Source organism: Eptatretus burgeri, chromosome 9, assembly GCF_056783735.1.
Source record: "Eptatretus burgeri isolate ZD-2024b chromosome 9, Ebu_testis_v1, whole genome shotgun sequence".
Taxonomy (NCBI): domain Eukaryota; kingdom Metazoa; phylum Chordata; class Myxini; order Myxiniformes; family Myxinidae; genus Eptatretus; species Eptatretus burgeri.
In genome coordinates, this window is record NC_140969.1 from 29,670,925 (window position 1) to 29,690,699 (window position 19,775).

At 51.3% G+C, this 19,775-nt stretch overlaps 1 protein-coding gene across 1 annotated transcript; it reads left to right on the plus strand.

Moving 5' to 3' along the window:
• The first annotated feature begins 719 nt into the window (after nt 1-719).
• CCDC32 (coiled-coil domain containing 32) lies at nt 720-19,591 on the plus strand. Its single transcript, XM_085894571.1, has 5 exons — nt 720-873; nt 2,533-2,706; nt 17,624-17,722; nt 18,195-18,345; nt 19,098-19,591. The coding sequence occupies exons 2-5, from the start codon at nt 2,562-2,564 to the stop codon at nt 19,243-19,245; spliced, it is 543 nt and encodes a 180-aa protein (XP_085750697.1). The 5' UTR covers nt 720-873; nt 2,533-2,561; the 3' UTR covers nt 19,246-19,591.
• The last annotated feature ends 184 nt before the right edge of the window (nt 19,592-19,775 follow it).

Consider the following 19,775-nt stretch of genomic DNA (forward strand, 5'->3'; position numbering starts at 1 on the left):
CCTGTTTCTGCTGCCACTACCTTTCCAGGGAGACCATTCCATGCATTAACTACTCTCTGAGTGAAAGTCCCCTCCCTGCCTTGCTACCGTCTTAACTCTCCTCTTCTTTACTCTCAGGCCATGGCCCCTGGTCCTGTCACTGTCTACTCCGCTTAATAATTCATCTGCACTTATTTTATCTCCACCTTTCATTATGTTCATATCGTTATGTTCATAACATCTCCATCATATCTCCTTGTAACCGCCTCCATTCTAGTGAATAAAGCCCTGTCTCCTTCAGCCGCTCCTCATGGCTGAGTCAAGCTAGGCCCAAATCAATGTAGTAACCCTGCCCTGAACCCTCTCTGTGGCATCTATGTCCTTCCTGAGTTGTGGTGACCAAAACTGCACACAATATTCTGGATGTGTCCCTCACTGAATTCCTGTACAATGTTAAAATCACCTCTTTTGATTTATAATTGATCCCCCTCGGAATTCAACCGAAAACCCGATGTGTTTTACCTACATCTGCCTGACATTGTGTTTCGTGTTTATTCATGGCCTGCTGCCTGGCACTGACTGACGTGTTTCATTTCTTCTTCGATCATTCACAGTACGTAGACTTCAGACCCCATTCTCGGGGATTTATTTTCCCTTTCCGTGTTGTTGTTCATTGTTTCTTATCCGTGAGATAAATATATTATTATTATTATTATTATTATTTGCAGTAATACTGGCGATGATTCTTTGAGGATGTATCGTGAAGCGAGGCTGTGACACCTCCTTCTGTGGACAGTGGACAGTGGGGTGGGGCTTTGCGGAAGTCACGCCTCCCGTTGTTTTGGAACGTCACAAGAGTATAAGGACGAGACTTTACCTCACGGAGAACATCAGGTAAATAATTCAATCAAATTTAAGTAAATGCAGGACATTTTAACCTGGCCTGTTTGTGTGTGTCGCACTGAACGTTGCGTTGTCTTTGTGTTTGTGTGTTTTTTAAAAAAAAGAAATTTTCAGTGACTGTGTCGGCATTTCGGACATACAGACACCATGGTCGCGGCTTTTGGTAAAGGTGTCGAGGGACCATTAGTCGTGTTTCGTGAGGGTCACGTTTGTTTCGCATTTCACACCTGAACCGCACTCTGGACGTATGTTGGGAACCCGGCGGACTGGGGCAGGGAGGGGACCTGGCGGACTGGGGCAGGGAGGGGACCTGGCGGACGTAGGTGGGGGAAAGACCTGCCGGACGTGGGGGGGGGGGAAGGACCTGGCGGACTGGGGCAGGGAGGGGACCTGGCGGACTGGGGCAGGGAGGGGACCTGGCGGACTGGGGCAGGGAGGGGACCTGGCAGACGTAGGTGGGGGGACCTGACGGACGTGGGGGGACCTGACGGACGTAGGTGGGGGGGACCTGACGGACGTAGGTGGGGGGGACCTGACGGACGTAGGTGGGGGGACCTGACGGACGTAGGTGGGGGGGACCTGACGGACGTAGGTGGGGGGACCTGACGGACGTAGGTGGGGCGGGGGCACCTGGTGGACGTATGTTGGGCGGGGGGCACATGGCGGACGTAGGTGGGGCGGGGGCACCTGGCGGACGTAGGTGGGGCGGGGGCACCTGGCGGACATATGTGGGGCAGGGGGCACCTGGCGGACGTTGCTGGGGTGGGGGGCACCTGGCGGACGTATGTGGGGTGGGGGGGTCCTGCCGGACGTATGTGGGGCGGGGGCCCCTGGCGGACGTTGGTGGGGCGGGGGCACCTGACGGACGTATGCGGGGTGGGGAGGACCTGACGGACGTAAGTGAGTGGGGGGACTTGGCGGACGTAAGTGGTGGGGGGTGACCTGGCGGACGTAGGTGGGGCGGGGGGGACCTGGCAGATGTAGGTTGGGGGGACCTGGTGGACGTGGGGGCGGGGGAGACCTGCCAGACGTGGGGGGGCGTAGGTGGGGCGGGGGCACCTGGCGGACGTTGGTGGGGTGGGGGCACCTGACGGACGTAGGTGGGGCGGGGGCACCTGGCGGACGTTGGTGGGGCGGGGGCACCTGGCGGACGTTGGTGGGGCGGGGGCACCTGGCGGACGTTGGTGGGGCGGGGGGCACCTGGCGGACGTATGCGGGGCGGGGAGGACCTGACGGACGTAAGTGAGTGAGGGGGACTTGGCGGACATAAGTGGTAGGGGGTGACCTGGCGGACGTTGGTGGGGCGGGGGCACCTGGCGGACGTATGCGGGGCGGGGAGGACCTGAGGGACGTAAATGGTGGGGGGAGACCTGGCCGACGTAGGTGGGGCGGGGGGAAACTGGCAGATGTAGGTTGGGGGGGGGGCACCTGGTGGACATTGGTCAGGGGGGGACGTGGTGGACGTTGGTAGGGGGCATTTAAAAAAGAACCAATTTGTGTAAATTATATTTTCCTCGTCGCTCTTTTCCATATAATTCATATTTCCAGTCATATTTATCTTTTGGTTTTATGTTGACATCACTGTAGCTCGAGGGTTCTCATGTGTTATGTGAATCTGATCACCAACTATTTCTCTTGTTCATTTTCGAGGACACTTTTCGTGCACAACTTTCTTGCACATGGCTGAGGTATCTTCCAACAACGGGAACCCTGAGAGTTATTCCTTACCCTCTGATGTTGATCCTTGGAAGCCCATATTTGGTGAATTTCAGAGTGAAGGAACTTGCACTACCTCCAGTCAAGGATTCGACAACAATTTTGCAGGTGCTGCACTTCATCCATTCCATGCTGCATGCAATGTTTGTTGTAAGCACATGTTGCTTGCCTCCAGTGTTTTTGGCTTGGTAGGTGTGAGAATTTATAAATTGTTGAGGGTGCCTGTGATAAATTGTTTGCTCATCACAAATACGGTAACACTGGAATCTTTACGATCCACCAACGACCCTAGCTTGCAGACAGGTGCAAGATGGTGCCACGGGGCTTCGTGTTTTATTTTAATCTGGGCGAACTGCGTAGATCTAATCCAGCCATTTATCTCGCAACAGTTCCACCAACTATTAAGGATAGCTTGCATCGATTATTGGTGAAAGCTATGCCTGCTATTCTCAATTCAACACACACACACACACACACACACACACACACACACACACACACACACACACACACACACACACACACACACACACACACACACACACACACACACACTCACACACACACACACACACACACACACACACACACACACACACACATACACACATACACACATACACACATACACACATACACACATACACACATACACACATACACACATACACACATACACACATACACACATACACACATACACACATACACACATACACACATACACACATACACACATACACACATACACACATACACACATACACACACACTTATGAAGTCCACTCTAGGTTTGACAGTATGGTGCAGAGGTCGCACTCTCATTGCTGTCAAGTCTGGATTCAATCTCCAACCCGAGTATAACCTGTCGGATTTGTGCTTCTCAGGGAGGGTGTTGCATCACAAAGTCAGTCATCCCTTGGATGGATGTTAAGCTGCGTTTACCACCTGCACATTAGCTGGTGGACGTTGAAGATCCCATTGTGTCTTTCATGAAGACTTTGCGAGCTAATTGCCTGCGCCCCCAACAAATTCCAAAGCCCTTCACCTTCAATCGAACGTCAGGCCTGCCCATCTGGTTTGCAAAGCCTGGTTTTTGTTAAGTGGTGAGGGTGGTTGGCTTGGGATCTTAGAGTCGTGAGTTTGAGCCCCGTTGGCCACTGAATTAACACGAGGTGGGGTTGACTCAGCCTGTCATCCTTCTGAGATCGGTAAAATTGAGTGCCAGTGTACTGGTGAGGTACAAGGGCACAGCATCAGCGGCATAGTCGTGCCCCAACAAAATGATAACGACTCGGCAGCCAAGCTGCCAGTACGCATGAAAAAGATCTGGTTTGCAGAAGATTTTTTGGCTCCAAACATTCAATTGTTGGCTGCACAAGACAATGGGAATATTTGGGGCTGTTAAAGTATTCCTAAATTACGTTTTTGGTGACATGAACCTTCCCCTTGCAAGTTACGTCCAGAGAAAGAGAAAGCTCCATGGTCCTTGAATGTGATATTATTATTATTATTATTGTTATTATTATTACTACTACTACACATGCCTCCTGTCGCTTCGCTGATGGGTTTAATCAAAGGTCATCATGTTGTACTTCACAAACATGTTGCATATATCTGAGTGTCAATGAAGATGTAAAATTGAAGTAAAAAATACGAAAAATAATATTTTATAACACGCAGTTGTTGTTCTTTTAATTTACTTATGTATTTTTTTGAGGGGGGGGGGGTCAAGTTCAGGTCATGACCCTGGGTTTGGGAACCCCTGCACTGTATTAAAGCTTGAGGTCCTTCTTCTTCTTCCTCTTCCTCTTCTTCCTCAATCCCAGAAACATGGTCTTTCAAAACAGGCCAGTAAATAATATTGTTGTGGTTGACGAAATTCGCAAACCACCATTCAGGTCCCTTAGGTGAGATATCTCTGTAAGTATATGTGTAGTTAGGCCCAAACCCGTTGTTTAGAGGGAATAAATGTCATTCATTCGGGCTGCGACCCTTTTAGATAGCCGTTTTTCTTTTACTATCTTTATTTTGGACCAGCCGCCATTACTACCATTACTACCACCTCCAACCACGTCTCAACAGCCATCACACAACAACCACCAGCCGCAACGCCGCTTCACGACAACAACAACGCCAACAGCCACGACCCTTGCCGTCACATCTCGCTCTCGCAACCATCGCATCACCGTCATTCCCGCGCCGCTTGTGGGCACCGATACTGGACTCGTGCAGGGCGCGCACCGAGCAGCGGGTGCAGAAACACCAGCCTTTCCGAAGAAATCGGATCAAAAACGACTCACGCCCACTTCTGTTCCGTCCTATCAGCGAGCATGGGGCGATTTGGCCCCGCCTCCAGGTGCGTCGGAGTAATATCGCTATATGCAGATTCATGGATCAAAAAGCATTCACGCCCACTTTTCCTCTGTCCAATGGGGAGCCAGCCAGAGGTAAAGGGTCGAAGGTGAAGGAGCGAGGCCCCGGGGGCTATAAAGGGCCGCGTTCGCTCGCCGGCAGTTGAGTTGAGTTGGGAAGAGTCGCAGTTGAGTTGAGTTGGGAAGAGCCAGTCAAGAGAAGAGTCGGAGAAAGCAGTTGGACGGAGCTGTGGAGAGTGGGAGAGTTGGAGAGGTGGCGGCGGCGAAGGCAGTCGAGGGGGCGCTCGTGTCAGAGTCGGGGAGCTGCAGAGAGGGGAGGCCGATAACGCGACCGAGGTCGCGGTGGAGACGCTCGTCGCGGGACCCGAACCAGCGAGATATCCTCATCCCCCCGAGCATCAACAACCCCCTCCTGTTTCCCCCCGCGCTGAGATAGTGCGAGAAGGGGGCCCCGTTCCCACCCCATACCAGGCAGTCCCAGCGAGGCCCGCGAAGTCGGGGCGCCACCGCCATTTTGCGGCTCATCACCAGACGGGTAGGCTCGACGCGGTCTCGGCCCCAGGCCCGTCTGCCCCCCTCATCGTGGAGGGTGGTCCCTTTTACTTTTGCTTTGAGTATATGTGTTGTCGGCGCCGTCTGTGAAGTAAAACTGTATAAGTGTTGCCGTGTGCTCGGTAGTCAGTGGTAGATCTGCATTGTGTTTCACTTTTACATTTGCTTTTTGTGCATTATTGTGTGTTTCTTGTTCTTTTACATTTGCTTTTGGTGTATAATTGTATATGTGTGCTATCCGTGTGCCATCGCGAAATAAATGTGCTCTATGTTGAACTGTTTCTCCCGTTTCGCTTCGTCTTTTCTCTAATTGAATCTCTATCTTACTTCACGTAAAGGGTTGGTCGTGGGCTAAAACGCCCGATAATTAATTGAACCGTCCAGGTTGACGATAACACCGCTCGGTTATCCCGATAGTACGGAACGGGTCGCTTAAAGTGGCCCGTGTCCGAAGTCGACCTGCGGCGAGGTGCGATCGCCCGGTCTACCCTCCGTGTGGGTACTTAGGTAGATCGAATTTGACGAGCAACCCTATCCCACGCAGGGGGCCGATTGGCACGATCGTGGTGAGGCCGAAAGGCCCACCCGTGACTAGTTCCCGGCGTTAGTCCGAGAGGGTCACGACGGGATTGTCCGTCCGGTGGGCGACGTGCCGCGATTCGAGTTACGTGGCCGTTCGCACGCCGGCGGGCGCGAATCCGCAACACTGGTTTCAGGTCGTGCGATATAAACTCATCGCCCTCCTCGCGGCACTGGTATCGGAGAACGGGAAAACGGGCTCTCCTGTCTCCAGCTAAATTCACGGGAATCGGTCCAGGGGTGAGAGGAGCGACCCCCGATTCCCTCCAAATTACGAGCGAGCTAAATTAACCCTTTACGAGAAGCAAGATGGCGTCTCAAGGCGAGCGGGAGCCGGGGGTATTAGAAATGGATGTAGAATGTGTAGAATCCATGGTCCAGGATGAAAACCCCGAGCAGGAAATGTTGGTTGTGCAGGAACACGAACTCGCCCAACTGAACCCAGAGCCCGAAATAGGTGCGGCGGCGGCCGCGGTGTATGACACCTCCCCTCCCCCCCTCCGCCAAAACCCCCCGATCCTTGCCGAATCGGCTCACCCAAGCGCACCCGACATGGCCCGGCTATGCGCCATGCTGGCAGGAATCAGTGGGGAAATGCACGAAATGAAAACGAGGATGGATGCGAATACACAACAAATGAACGAAAAAATGGATGCGAATACACAACAAATGAACGAAATAAAAAGCATGAACGAAAAGATGGAAACAAACATGAAGGAAGAAACGAAAAAGCTGCGGGGTGAGACGCGGAACATGGGCCGAAGCCTGCAGGCGGGCATGAAGGCAGTAACCGGGGAGCTTAAAATGGCGACGCCACGTGTGGGAGTGAACGAGCTGGGAGGGAGTGCAACGGCTGTCGGGCCCACGGTGGAGGCGGGTGAAATGAAGACGAGAGAAGAACCTTCAGAGTGTAGGCTTTATTCCATTTGATTGGAGCCACTTCTACGGGCACACCAGGAAATACAGACGCAGCATGGAGTACATAAGCAGTAAGGTATACACGCGCAACTAATCACCGCAAAATAAATCAGTATTATATATCAATCAGTATTCTCACCATTCAATGAGCACCAAGTGAGCCGCCGACATAAAACGACAATGCCCCCGGGACAATCCCCCCGACCGAGCCGAGCCTCAGCTTTATCTCTTCTGTGCTCGAGCCGGGCAACATGTGATCACACGTCACGACCTTCAATTCACCACATTCTCCCCATCTTTAAAATGTAACTAGAGGCCCAGCTAACTCACCTTGATTACTTCAGCACTATAGGAGTATACATTTCAAGCAACGCGAACTATCTAAACTACAGAAGCATACATGCCAAGCAGTGAGGATCATTTTGAGTTGTAGGAGCATGGTAATGAGCATCGATATATTATGTAACGAGCATATAGGAGCATGAGCATCGAGGATGCCGATAATCCCCTTTACAGATTGAGTCGGCGAGGGGGTATTATTCGTCGGCCTCTCCGGGAGTAGATGGCGGTTTCACTTGAGGGAGGCTTCCGATCCTCTTGGTGAGCCTCGACTCGTGCCGGAGATGACTCCCCGGTCGCTCTCGGGTGGAACGCGGTAGCTCCGTCGTCACCCTTCTCGGGTGGAGTCCCTGGGGGGGAACACCTGGGGAGGGGATGTCAGAGGGAGGTGTGCCAGATGGTGGTGTACCTGAGGGAGGAGTACCTGAGGGAGCCAAATGGCGAACCGACACAGTGGTCTCCCTGCCATCCGGGAGCCTGACATGAGCATACGCTGGATTAGTATCGATGAGTTCGACCTCTTCCACCATGGGTTCATACTTGCTTTGTCGTACCGGGCGTTTCATGAACACTGTTCCGGGATGGGTTAGCCAGTTGGGCACCGATTGGCTGTCAACATAACGTCGTTGGTGAGTAAACATTCGTTCGTGAGGAGTTGCATTGGTGGACGTGCAGAGCAAAGAGCGTATGGAATTCAGAGCGTCGGGAAGGGTAACCTCCCACCGCTCGGGGCCCAGTCCTCTTGATTTCAACGCCAGAGTTACGGCTTTCCAAATGACTCCGTTATACCGCTCCACCTGCCCATTACCCTGTGGGTTGTAACCCGTCGTTCGACTAGTTGCTATGCCGTGCTCTAATAGGAATTGTTTTAGCCCGGCCGACATGAAACACGGCCCTCTGTCTGAATGTATGTACGAAGGTTTCCCAAACATAGCGAAGAGGTCAGACAGACATTTCACGACAGTGCCCGAGGTCATATCCGAGCACGGAAATGCGAAAGGGAACCTTGAATACTCATCAACAACAGTGAATATGTATCTGTTGTCTGTCTCGGTCGGCAGGGGCCCTTTGAAGTCAATGTTTAGTCTCTCGAAGGGAGAAGTGGCCTTGATCAATCTGCCAGGAGCCACACCATAGAATCTGGGTTTTAGTTCAGCACAAACAGGGCATGAAGCATTCATTTGTTTAATATCTTCAATAGAATAGGGCAGGTTCTGTCTGCGCACGAAATGTGCCATTCTGGTTACCCCCGGGTGGCACAGAGACACATGGAGGTCTTGCAAAGCCCGACTGATTGTCGCCGAGCAGTAGACCCGAGAGAAGGTGTCTGCAGCAGGGTTTTCCCTCCCGGGCCGGTAGACTATGTCGTAGCTATAGCAAGCTAGGTCTATCTGCCATCTCATAATTTTTCATTCTTAATTTTCCCGTTATTTTTCCCATCAAACATGAATGCCACGGATCGTTGGTCCGTAACGAGCGTGAAGTGGTTTCCCAGAAAATAATGTCTCCATTTACGCAGCGCTTTGACGATGGCGTACGCCTCCTTCTCTATTGCCGAGTGTCTCTGCTCGCTTCCAGAGAGAGTTCTCGAGAAGAACGCGACGGGTCGCCCAAACTGATTAAGCGTAGCAGCTATCGCGTGATCTGAAGCATCTGTCTCCACCACGAAGGGCACCGAGCTATCGATCGATAATACCACGGAATTACTGATATCGTCTTTGAGGTTGTGGAAAGCTGTTACAACAGCGGCATCTGGTGGAAAGTTTTTGCAATGCACTAGGGGATGTATTTTCTCGGAGTATTGCGAAATCCATCTTGCATAGTAAGTGAACATGCCGATCACCCGGCGCATTGTCTGCAGGTCCTGAGGTGGGGGTAGCTCACGAAGTGGGCGCAATCGTTCAGGATCAGGCTTAATCGTGCCGTCGGCTATCGTCGAGCCGAGAAGGTCAATTGACCTTGCCGAGAATACGCATTTCTCGTAGTTGAGAGTCAGATTATATTTTCTAGCAATGCTCAAGAATCTGTCCAGATTCATGTCATGTTCCCCCTGATCCCTTCCACACACTGTGACATTGTCCACGTAAACAAAAGTGTCTTTGAGGTTTTCATCTGAGATGATGTCGTCCATAACCCGTTGGAAGCAAGCTACTCTATTCGTGACACCGAATGGAATCCTCCTGAATTGGAAGAGGCGCCTACCTGCCTGGAATGCGGTGTAAGGTTTGTCTTCCTCTCGGATGGGAATTTGATGATAGGCGCTTCGCAAATCGATGGTGCTGAATATCTTATAATTGGCCACGCGTTCGACCATCTCGTCTATGCGCGGCAGGGGGTAGGCGTCGAGTTGGGTGAAGCGATTGACCGTTTGGGAATAATCGACAACCATTCGTTTCTTATGGTTCTGGCTGCTGGTCACCAACACCTGTGCGCGCCATGGCGAATCGCTCGGTTCTGTAATTCCTTCTTCCAGTAATCGCTTGGTTTCTGAAGTGATGAAATTCATGTCAGCAGTGGTATATCGCCGCGATTTGATCGCTATCGGTTTGCAGACCGGCGACAAGTTAGCGAACAGCTGGGGGGACGTTACCTCGGCGGTGGTCAAAGCATTTAAAATTAGACGAGGTTTGCTTCCTCCAAAGGGTATTTCGACACTCGTGTGCTGCTTGAGGACATTATGACCCAGAATTACGTCTGCGCATAAATCACGAAGCACCAGTACCCTTACATCCCGATGCGTGTACCCTTTTACGTCCAATTCAACATTGCAGTACCCTCGTACGCGGGACTGTAGTGATGTGGCGGCCATGCATACCGTATTGTCTGTCGGGTGGATTTTCCATTTCCTGCCCTTCACTAGCGAGCTGTTGACGAAACTTTCAGAGCTACCGGTATCAATCAGTGCCTCAGCCTTATGCCCGTTAATTCGTACGTTGATGATAGCCTTGGATAGATTCCCCGGGGAGGCTGCAGTTAGTTTCTTTTGCGAGTAGAGAGCTGCAGAAGTGGGTTTATTTCTCCTTAGAGTAGATTTACATACCCTGGCATAATGCCCTTTCTTGTCGCAATTCATGCATGTGGCATCTCTGGCGGGACATTTGTGGCGGGGTGTCTTTTGTACCCACAAAAGAAGCATTTACCAACCGGAGCAGTTGCTGAGGAGTTTGACGTGGTCTGGGTATCTGGCTCCTCGGGTGTCTCTCCATCCCCTGTGTCTGGCTGTGTCTGTGTCAGTGGGGTTCCTTGAGTTCCCACCGTAGCAGCGTTCATTAGCAGCATCGGTGTCCCAAATGACTCAGATTGCTGCTGAGCCGTATCCATCGCTCGAGCCTGATCGACTACCTTTTCAAGAGTGGGTTGCGCTTTCTCTAGTAAGCGTTGCCGTATGTGGGCTGATCTAAGTCCTTGGATAAATGCCTCCCGGGTCGCTTCATTTCGGTGTTCCTCGGCGTTTACGGCCCGGAAGCTGCAGTCTTTTCCCAGCTGTTTCAGAGCTTGCAGGAACTGATCGATTGTCTCCCCGGCTGCTTGCCTGCGTGTGTTGAGAAGATGTCGTATGTATACCTCGTTCTTGCGCTTCACGTAGAGCGCCTGCAGCACGTCGATCGCTGCTTCGTAGGTGTCACACTCCGAGAAGAGCCTGTATACGCCGGGCGAGACATGATTCACGAGGGCGGCCAATTTGTCAGCTCCCTCGGTCAGCTCCCTCGGGCTTGGGGGGTATAGAGGCCCCGGAGACCCTTGTGGGGACACGAATCCCCAGTGTGGTTGTCCCGGTGTGTGTGGTGCCAGGTGTGAGTGCCTCCCCGTGTGTGGAAGCGACCCCGTGTGTGAGTGGTGTGGTGGCAAGTGTGCCAAAGGGCGTGCTTCCCAGCATGCCGTGTGTGGATGAGGCACCGTGTGTGAGTGTCGCCGTGTGTGTGAGTGAAACGGCCAGTATGAGTGAGGCACTGCGGGCGAGTGCCCCCGCGTGTGTGAGTGGTATGGTTTGTGTGAGGGAAATGGCACGAGTGAGTGAAAGGCCGCGATTGAGTGGAGCCACGTGTGCAAGGGTAATGGCATGCGTGAGTGAGTGGCCGAGTGTGAGAGAGACAGCGTGTGCAAGGTCGCTGTGTGTAAGGGAGATGTCGGTCGGCATGTGTGAACATGCAGCCGCGTCTCCCGGTGTGAGTTTAATGGTGAGGTGTGTTAGCGTCGTAACACGCGGGAGTGCGTGTGTGGAATGGAGACGGAGACTGCGACAGAGGAAAGAAAGCCGAGTAGCGGCTGTAGATGTTTTGCGCACCGTGCCGGGTTCACCCAGCAGCGAGCACGAGGTCCGTGCTGTGCAACGCACGAGGCCCCCACGTGCTCGCTTGCGATTGTGAAGTCCCGGTCCGGAAGCGCCAGCGGTGGATTTGCCGATCCCGCGGACGGACAAAGTTTAGGCAGGATTTCGGATTTGGACCGGACGGGTTCTCCACGCGATCGTGTGTGTTAAGCTCCAACGGGCAAAGCACATGTGTTCGCGTGGGGAACCCCTCGAGACGTGGGGCTTGTGTTTTTTTTTGATGCGCACGGTGACGTCATGGCTGCACGCGGGGTTGGAATCCGGCAGGAGGGGTATCCCTGCCGGATGGTACCGTCCAAGGAGGGACGAGGTACACGTACAGCTGCATGACGTCACGGGCAGGTGCAAAGTGCGCGAGTTGTGAGTTGCCGCGCTGGTGCTGCGCATGAAAAAAAAAAAAAAAAAAAGAAAACAAGCCTCACTTTCGGGTGCACAGGATTCCCTGGCAAGGGGTGGAAGACCCCCTTGACCAGGGCACAGGATGGAAACTAGTTAGGGGGAAGGGTTAGCTTAGTTAGACCGACTTCATGGGGCAGGGGTAAGTCCTCATGGAGCCCGTGGAATGGATTAGTTAGAGGGATTGTAGCGAGATTTAGGTTGGGAAAGTTATTTTTTTTGATTTGGAGACAGTGACAGACTTGTAGATGTGTAGAGGGGACGTAGTTTAGCTATGTAATGTTAAAAGGAACGTGCTGTAGTGTAAGGGACGACGTGGGAGCACGAGTTAGTTAGGGGAGGTAGTTAGAAGGATGGCAGAGTTCAGCGGTGAGTCTGTTGAAGAGTTGTTGGTGAGTTATGAGGTGGAGACATGTTGAGTGAGTGAGGCCAGCGGGTCTGTGTGTGTGGAGTGAATGGGGAATGCATGGTGCGATGAGTGATTGGGGGGAGGAGTGACTCCCGCCCAAGGGACCCCGGGGTCAGTGTAGAGTGAGTTAGGGGGTTAGTAAAATTTAAAAATGGAGGTCGTTTTGTTGTTGGTGTGAATGTAGGCTCGAAATCCATTTGGAGGGGTGCAGGAGCCCTGTTGACGGGCTGGGAGCGTGGCTGCGAAAGGTGAGTATCGCTGAGTGGGTACCCCGGGCACCAGGCTAGTTGGCCGTGGTAGGCCAAGAGCCCATGGGGGGCCGGGATAGCGTAGTGGGCACGGGTGCGCCTGCTTGGTGCGGGGGCCCGGGGCGCCATTATCCGCGTGGGCAGTGTTGTGGGCACGGGTGACCCTCGGAAAGGGGCCTGGGAAGCCAGCCTGCCACGTGTGCGTTTCAGGGGAGGTGCCATGGGGGGCACTCCCCGGTGTTTAGGGAGCTGGTAGGCTCGGAGGCAGTGTAGTGCCCGGGGGTGCCATAGCGGGAGATTCGGCAGAGGGTCGTGCCTGCCAAAGGGAGCCACGTGTCCCAGCCATGAGACCGTGTGAGGGCACGGAGAGAAAATTGGGGGGCGAGGCCCGAAATTGTGAGGACACCAACACAGGCGACGGGAATCTGGGTTTATAGAACCAATAGTTTAAGCGAGAGGCGCTTGTTGAAAGCCCCGGGGTAGTTTAACAGTTAAATGGTTAGGGTAGATAGGAAGTGTACCCCTCCGCACCATCCATCCCCTCGCTGTCGTTGTGGGCCGCTGGACCCGCTTTGGTTATAGATCGCTGAAGTCTGGGGAGGCCATCCTGAGGCTTGAATTGGGCCTCGGCACAGGACGCTAGCTCTCCCTTGTTCCCCTCCGGGAAGGGAACGTAGGGGTTGGGAGTAGGCTAGGTGACAGGATAGGTTAGCCGAACAAAGACGATAAAGGGGGTTAGGGGACGATTTATAGTGGGGAAGTAAAAATAAAAAAATAAGTTGGGGCTAAATTGGGGTTTGGACAAATTAAGGGAGTGGGTATGGACAGTGACAGGCAAAGGCGATAGGTTGGGAGGGAGACCGTAGGGTAGGTCCGAGCCCGCCTTCCGAGTGGCCAGCACCACCGCACTCCCTCCACCAACCTCCACTGAACGGCGAAGGCTGGCCAGCTTCATCGGCAGCTGTTGTTTTGCTGCAAGGCCTGTGCCGGATGGATCGGCTGCAGCTGCTGTGCTGCAAGGTCTGTACCGGACGGATCGTCTGCAGCTGTTTTCTGCAAGGCCTGTGCCATCGGCTGGCCGTGTTTTTCTTCAAGGCCTGTGCCGGCCAGTTCGTCTGCCGGCTGTGTTTGCCTGCAGCGGCCTTCTTCTGCGGGCTGTGTTTGCCTGCTACCTTTGCCATGCCATGCCCACTGCCCCTGTTCACCAGCCCCGTTAAATTTTTGCTTTGCCCCCCCTGTTCATTGCCATGTGCGCCAGGATCAGAGAGCAACAGGTTTGCAAGCTACAAGAACTGCCCTGTTGGCAGCTACAACACGGGCCTGCAGTAGCGGCCCGTGCACCGTGTTTGTGTTCATCCATCCATTCGTTGTGTTCATTGCGTGTGCCACTTGAGCTGGCACGGAGACTGCGTTTGTGCAGCCCATGCACCGTTGTGGTTCACTGCGTTCAGTTAAAAAGGGAAGGCCTTGGACTGCGAGTGAGCAGCCGGCCACGTTCCCCATCACCTGCATTGTTTGAGCCAGAGACTGCATGCGAGCAGCCTGGCTCCCTGCTAACTGCTTTCTTTTTGCAGAGTTCATTGATCCTGGGCCATGGTTTAGTGTAAAATTTGTAAGTTAAGGTAAGATGTACTGTAAATATGATTGCGCCCCCGGCATGTCTGTCCTAGCGCCGGCAATTTTATTTAAGTCGTCCGTGTGAGTGAGTTTGTTTAGGTAGTTACTCAGCCCTCAGGTTATTTATTTTGGGGACACGAATACCATGAATGTCGCACTCAGGGATCCGTAGGTAAAATGTACTAGGGGAAAACTACACATGATGGCACACGAAAATTTGACGACTCGGGACGAGTCTGTAAAAAGGGGAGGGGGTACTGTTGTGGTTGACGAAATTCGCAAACCACCATTCAGGTCCCTTAGGTGAGATATCTCTGTAAGTATATGTGTAGTTAGGCCCAAACCCGTTGCTTAGAGGGAATAAATGTCATTCATTCGGGCTGCGACCCCTCTAGATAGCCGTTTTTCTTTTACTATCTTTATTTTGGACCAGCCGCCATTACTACCATTACTACCACCACCAACCACGTCTCAACAGCCATCACACAACAACCACCAGCCGCAACGCCGCTTCACGACAACAACAACGCCAACAGCCACGACCCTTGCCGTCACATCTCGCTCTCGCAACCATCGCATCACCGTCATTCCCGCGCCGCTTGTGGGCACCGATACTGGACTCGTGCAGGGCGCGCACCGAGCAGCGGGTGCAGAAACACCAGCCTTTCCGAAGAAATCGGATCAAAAACGACTCACGCCCACTTCTGTTCCGTCCTATCAGCGAGCATGGGGCGATTTGGCCCCGCCTCCAGGTGCGTCGGAGTAATATCGCTATATGCAGATTCATGGATCAAAAAGCATTCACGCCCACTTTTCCTCTGTCCAATGGGGAGCCAGCCAGAGGTAAAGGGTCGAAGGTGAAGGAGCGAGGCCCCGGGGGCTATAAAGGGCCGTGTTCGCTCGCCGGCAGTTGAGTTGGGAAGAGTCGCAGTTGAGTTGAGTTGGGAAGAGCCAGTCAAGAGAAGAGTCGGAGAAAGCAGTTGGACGGAGCTGTGGAGAGTGGGAGAGTTGGAAAGGTGGCGGCGGCGAAGGCAGTCGAGGGTGCGCTCGTGTCAGAGTCGGGGAGCTGCGGAGAGGGGAGGCCGATAACGCGACCGAGGTCGCGGTGGAGACGCTCGTCGCGGGACCCGAACCAGCGAGATATCCTCATCCCCCCGAGCATCAACAACCCCCTCCTGTTTCCCCCCCGCGCTGAGATAGTGCGAGAAGGGGGCCCCGTTCCCACCCCATAACAGGCAGTCTCAGCGAGGCCCGCAGAGTCGGGGCGCCACCGCCATTTTGCGGTTCATCACCAGACGGGTAGGCTCGACGCGGTCTCGCCCCCAGGCCCGTCTGCCCCCCTCATCGTGGAGGGTGGTGCCTTTTTCTTTTGCTTTGAGTATATGTGTTGTCGGCGCCGTCTGTGAAGTAAAACTGTATAAGTGTTGCCGTGTGCTCGGTAGTCGGTGGTAGATCTGCATTGTGTTTCACTTTTACATTTGCTTTTTGTGCATTATTGTGTGTTTCTTCTTCTTTTACATTTGCTTTTGGTGTATAATTGTATATGTGTGCTATCCGTGTGCCATCGCAAAATAAATGTGCGCTATGTTGAACTGTTTCTCCCGTTTCGCTTCGTCTTTTCTCTAATTGAATCTCTATCTTACTTCACGTAAAGGGTTGGTCGTGGGCTAAAACGCCCGATAATTAATCGAACCGTCCAGGTTGACGATAACACCGCTCGGTTATCCCGATAGTACGGAACGGGTCGCTTAAAGTGGCCCGTGTCCGAAGTCGACCTGCGGCGAGGTGCGATCGCCCGGTCTACCCTCCGTGTGGGTACTTAGGTAGGTCGAATTTGGCGAGCAACCCTATCCCACGCGGGGGGCCGATTGGCACGATCGTGGTGAGGCCGAAAGGCCCACCCGTGACTAGTTCCCGGCGTTAGTCCGAGAGGGTCACGACGGGATTGTCCGTCCGGTGGGCGACGTGCCGCAATTCGAGTTACGTGGCCGTTCGCACGCCGGCGGGCGCGAATCCGCAACAATATAATGGGTGTAAGTCTGGAACTTCTAACACACTTTTCTCTGAACATATTCTGTTCATACTTCCGAAATCTTCACATTATGTGTTCCATGTATTTACGCAGGTGATAGCGGATTCAAAAAATCGAAAAAAGATAGAATTTTCAAAGAGGGAATCGATGACGTCACAATCAGCAGCATTCGGCGGCAAACCGACAGCCGGGTCCCAGACGACGTTCTTTACTTAACTAAGTCCATGAGTTCAGGACGTTTGTTCAACTCACCATTTACGACTTTTATCCTGCCATGTTGTTAATCTGTTGATGGAGGTAATATAGAAACGATGAATATGTCAAATCGTTCGTATTACTCATCCGGCACTATGTGTCAAGGCCAACAATCTAAAACGACCGGTCTCAAACGCTACCATGGGCACCCAGACACGCCACCAATATGAACTGAGCTGTTGAATGCGGTGCAAAACATTCAAAGAAACTACCATAACCGAGTGTTGTGATCCGTCCTGTCCCCCATACCCGTCGGAGACGGGTATCTGCTAGTGTGATTAAATGAAGGAATACATTTTTGGTCCAAGTAAATCTATCGTAAGCTTTCCAACACTACCATTTGTATTATTGTACGACAGTAGAACTAGGCTCCTTTTATACGTATGGATTATTATTAATTCATTAAATAATTAACTCCATACTTTAAAATAAAAATTTGGGGAAATTGTAATCAGGTCTGTGTCTGTCCATCCGTCATGCTATCTTCTAAACAGTTGCGCAGAAATTTACTGAACTTGGTCGTTATGATCAGCACATGGCAAGAAGGTGCGAGAGCGGAATCATTTTTGGCTCCGTGCTCAGGGCCTTGTGCGGGGTCAAAAGGTCAAGTATCAAAAAAAATACAATTCCACGCACAATTTAAAAACCTTTTAAAATGAAACTTGGTGTATGCAGTCAACACCGGGGGATGCATGAAATATTGAACGATTTTATTAATTTATTTATTTTGGATCTGATCCTCGGGATCATGCCCCAGCAGGTGGGGACTTCGGATCACAGGAATCAAAATGGAAAACAAGTGTTTTGCTTGAAATTTGATATGGACTCATTCCTGTTCAAACGTTTTGCCATCTTTCAAATTTGCTTTAAGGTGGGAAGTGTGGGGATTTGCCGATGGCGTGCCATAGACTTCGCTCTTGTGTGGTTTTTAAATGGTGTGCTGGTGGTTAAAACATGGCTTTTACTTTATTGCAGACTCTTTCAGCGAGAACCTCTGCGTGCACGTACAGAATGGTTCGCAAACCCAACAACACTGTCCACTGCCAGACTCTGAGGTCTACCTTGCCTCCCTTGGTACATGTTCCTTCATTCCTTTCCATCACTTGTGTGTTTTTTTTCATCGGATTGATCAAAATCAGTCCTTTTTAGCTGGAATGGTTTTGATGCACCAAGCTCTTAGGGTTAGGGTTAGCTAACCATATTCCTAATATGAACCCAAATCACGTAATTCTTCTACAGTTTCGCACACTATGCACCGTATTGACCGAACTAAAGCCTGGGATTTCAGAATCGTTGTTCAACAACTCACAACAGTACTATGTAAATGTATTTAAATTATTGCAATTTATGTGTTTCACAAATATATTTGGTGTAACTCACTTCAACAAATCTTCATATTTATTTTTCTTTTAAAAGGTCAAGTACTTTCTGTTTCTCTTTGCTGAGTGTACTGAAGAAAAATTGCAATTTAAAAAGGTCTGCCTTGCGAGAGTCCCCTTTTAGTGTGATGGTCTGCATCGGTGGATTTCCATTTGTGGATTCACAGAACGGAGACTACAGAAGATCAAAGGCCGGAGTCGCAACTTGACTTCGCACGATTTGATCTCGGGACTGGAGAGAGCTCGACAGGACTGCCTCGCTGAACTGCTCGGTCACACTGATGACTCGGAACCTTTTTATGAAGAGGACATTGATGGGTGACTACATAAAAGTTTGATTTTTTTTTTAAAGGGCGTGGTGGGGTTACAATCGTACCCAATGTAAATGAGGAGAAAAATGATCCCATAACGGATGTTGTGACAGCTTTAATGCATTATTAGGAGTAGTAGTCATGCTAACCAAGAGCTGGCAGGCTTAGAGGTATGCACATTCACCTCTAAGCTGGCTAGACTGCGTTTGAATCCTGACCCAGCTATAAACTGTCATCCCTGTGTTTCACAGGCATGGCGAGGCATCAATCAATGTGTGTGTGTGTCTGTCCCTTGGATGGACATTAAATGAGCATCCCATCTGCTGGAATTAGTTGGTGGATGTTAAAGATTCAATTGTGTCCTTCGCGAAGAGTGGGCGAGCTATCACCGGTACCTTGGCCAAATTCCTTAGTCGAATGTCAGGCTTGGCCATGTGGTTCGTGAAACACTTGGGCTGAGCTTCCTCCGGTCAACCCCATAAGAACGCGGAATAATTGTGGCCGTTAGAGAGGCGGTACTCGCCATCAGATGGATAGATATGTTATGGAATAATACATATTCTGATTGACACAATTATATAATTACTCCTTAATAATGTGAACTAAAATGCCGGTAAGAGGTGCAAAGATTGATTGATATAGCACACTGCGGTGTTCCAATTTTAATGATCATGACCATTGTGTCAACACCAGCTTTTGTTGTTTGCAATCGTATTCATGTACGTATGCTAATCACCATCATGTTTGCACTTGGGACAGTGCGTTGATACAGCTGCGGAGACGGCTACAACCCGAGAGCGTGGCACTGAGTGCTGAAGAGTTACAGTATCTTCTGCACGCCCGCAAGTCCAGCTCTTCTTCGCTCGGTGATGAGTCTTCTGGGTCAGATGATGCAGCAGATAGCTGATGAAACATCGAGGGGCACGATTTTGACTGGGATGGTCATTTATTTTTAAGACAGAAGTGGTCCAAAGAACCACATACCCATATGCTGTATCCTATTTAGGGTATCTTCCTGAGATTAGTAATGCATCTTGAAGTATGTGAGAAATTGTCATCTGCTAATCTTGAAAGCACTACCTTTCTGTTTTCTTTCTGGATTATATTTGTTGGTTTGTGTGATTGTTCAGGATCACTCAATATTGAAGTCATTGTAAAAGTAGTGAGCTTTAGCACTGTCTCAATATTGTACAACAGAAACAAAGGGTCTTGTTCCTGGACTCCTCGGATGTAATAACAAATCATATTTTGCACAGCAGACTCCTGTCGTCAAGATGAACAGATTCATTGTGTGGACCATTGGGCTTGAATTTAGACTTTTGGGGATTTCATTATTATTTTACATTCTATCTAGTATGATGAGACATGCCCAACATATGATTAGCTTAGTCTGTCAACTAATGTACAGAAAATAGACAATTAATAATGGGAGAGTCT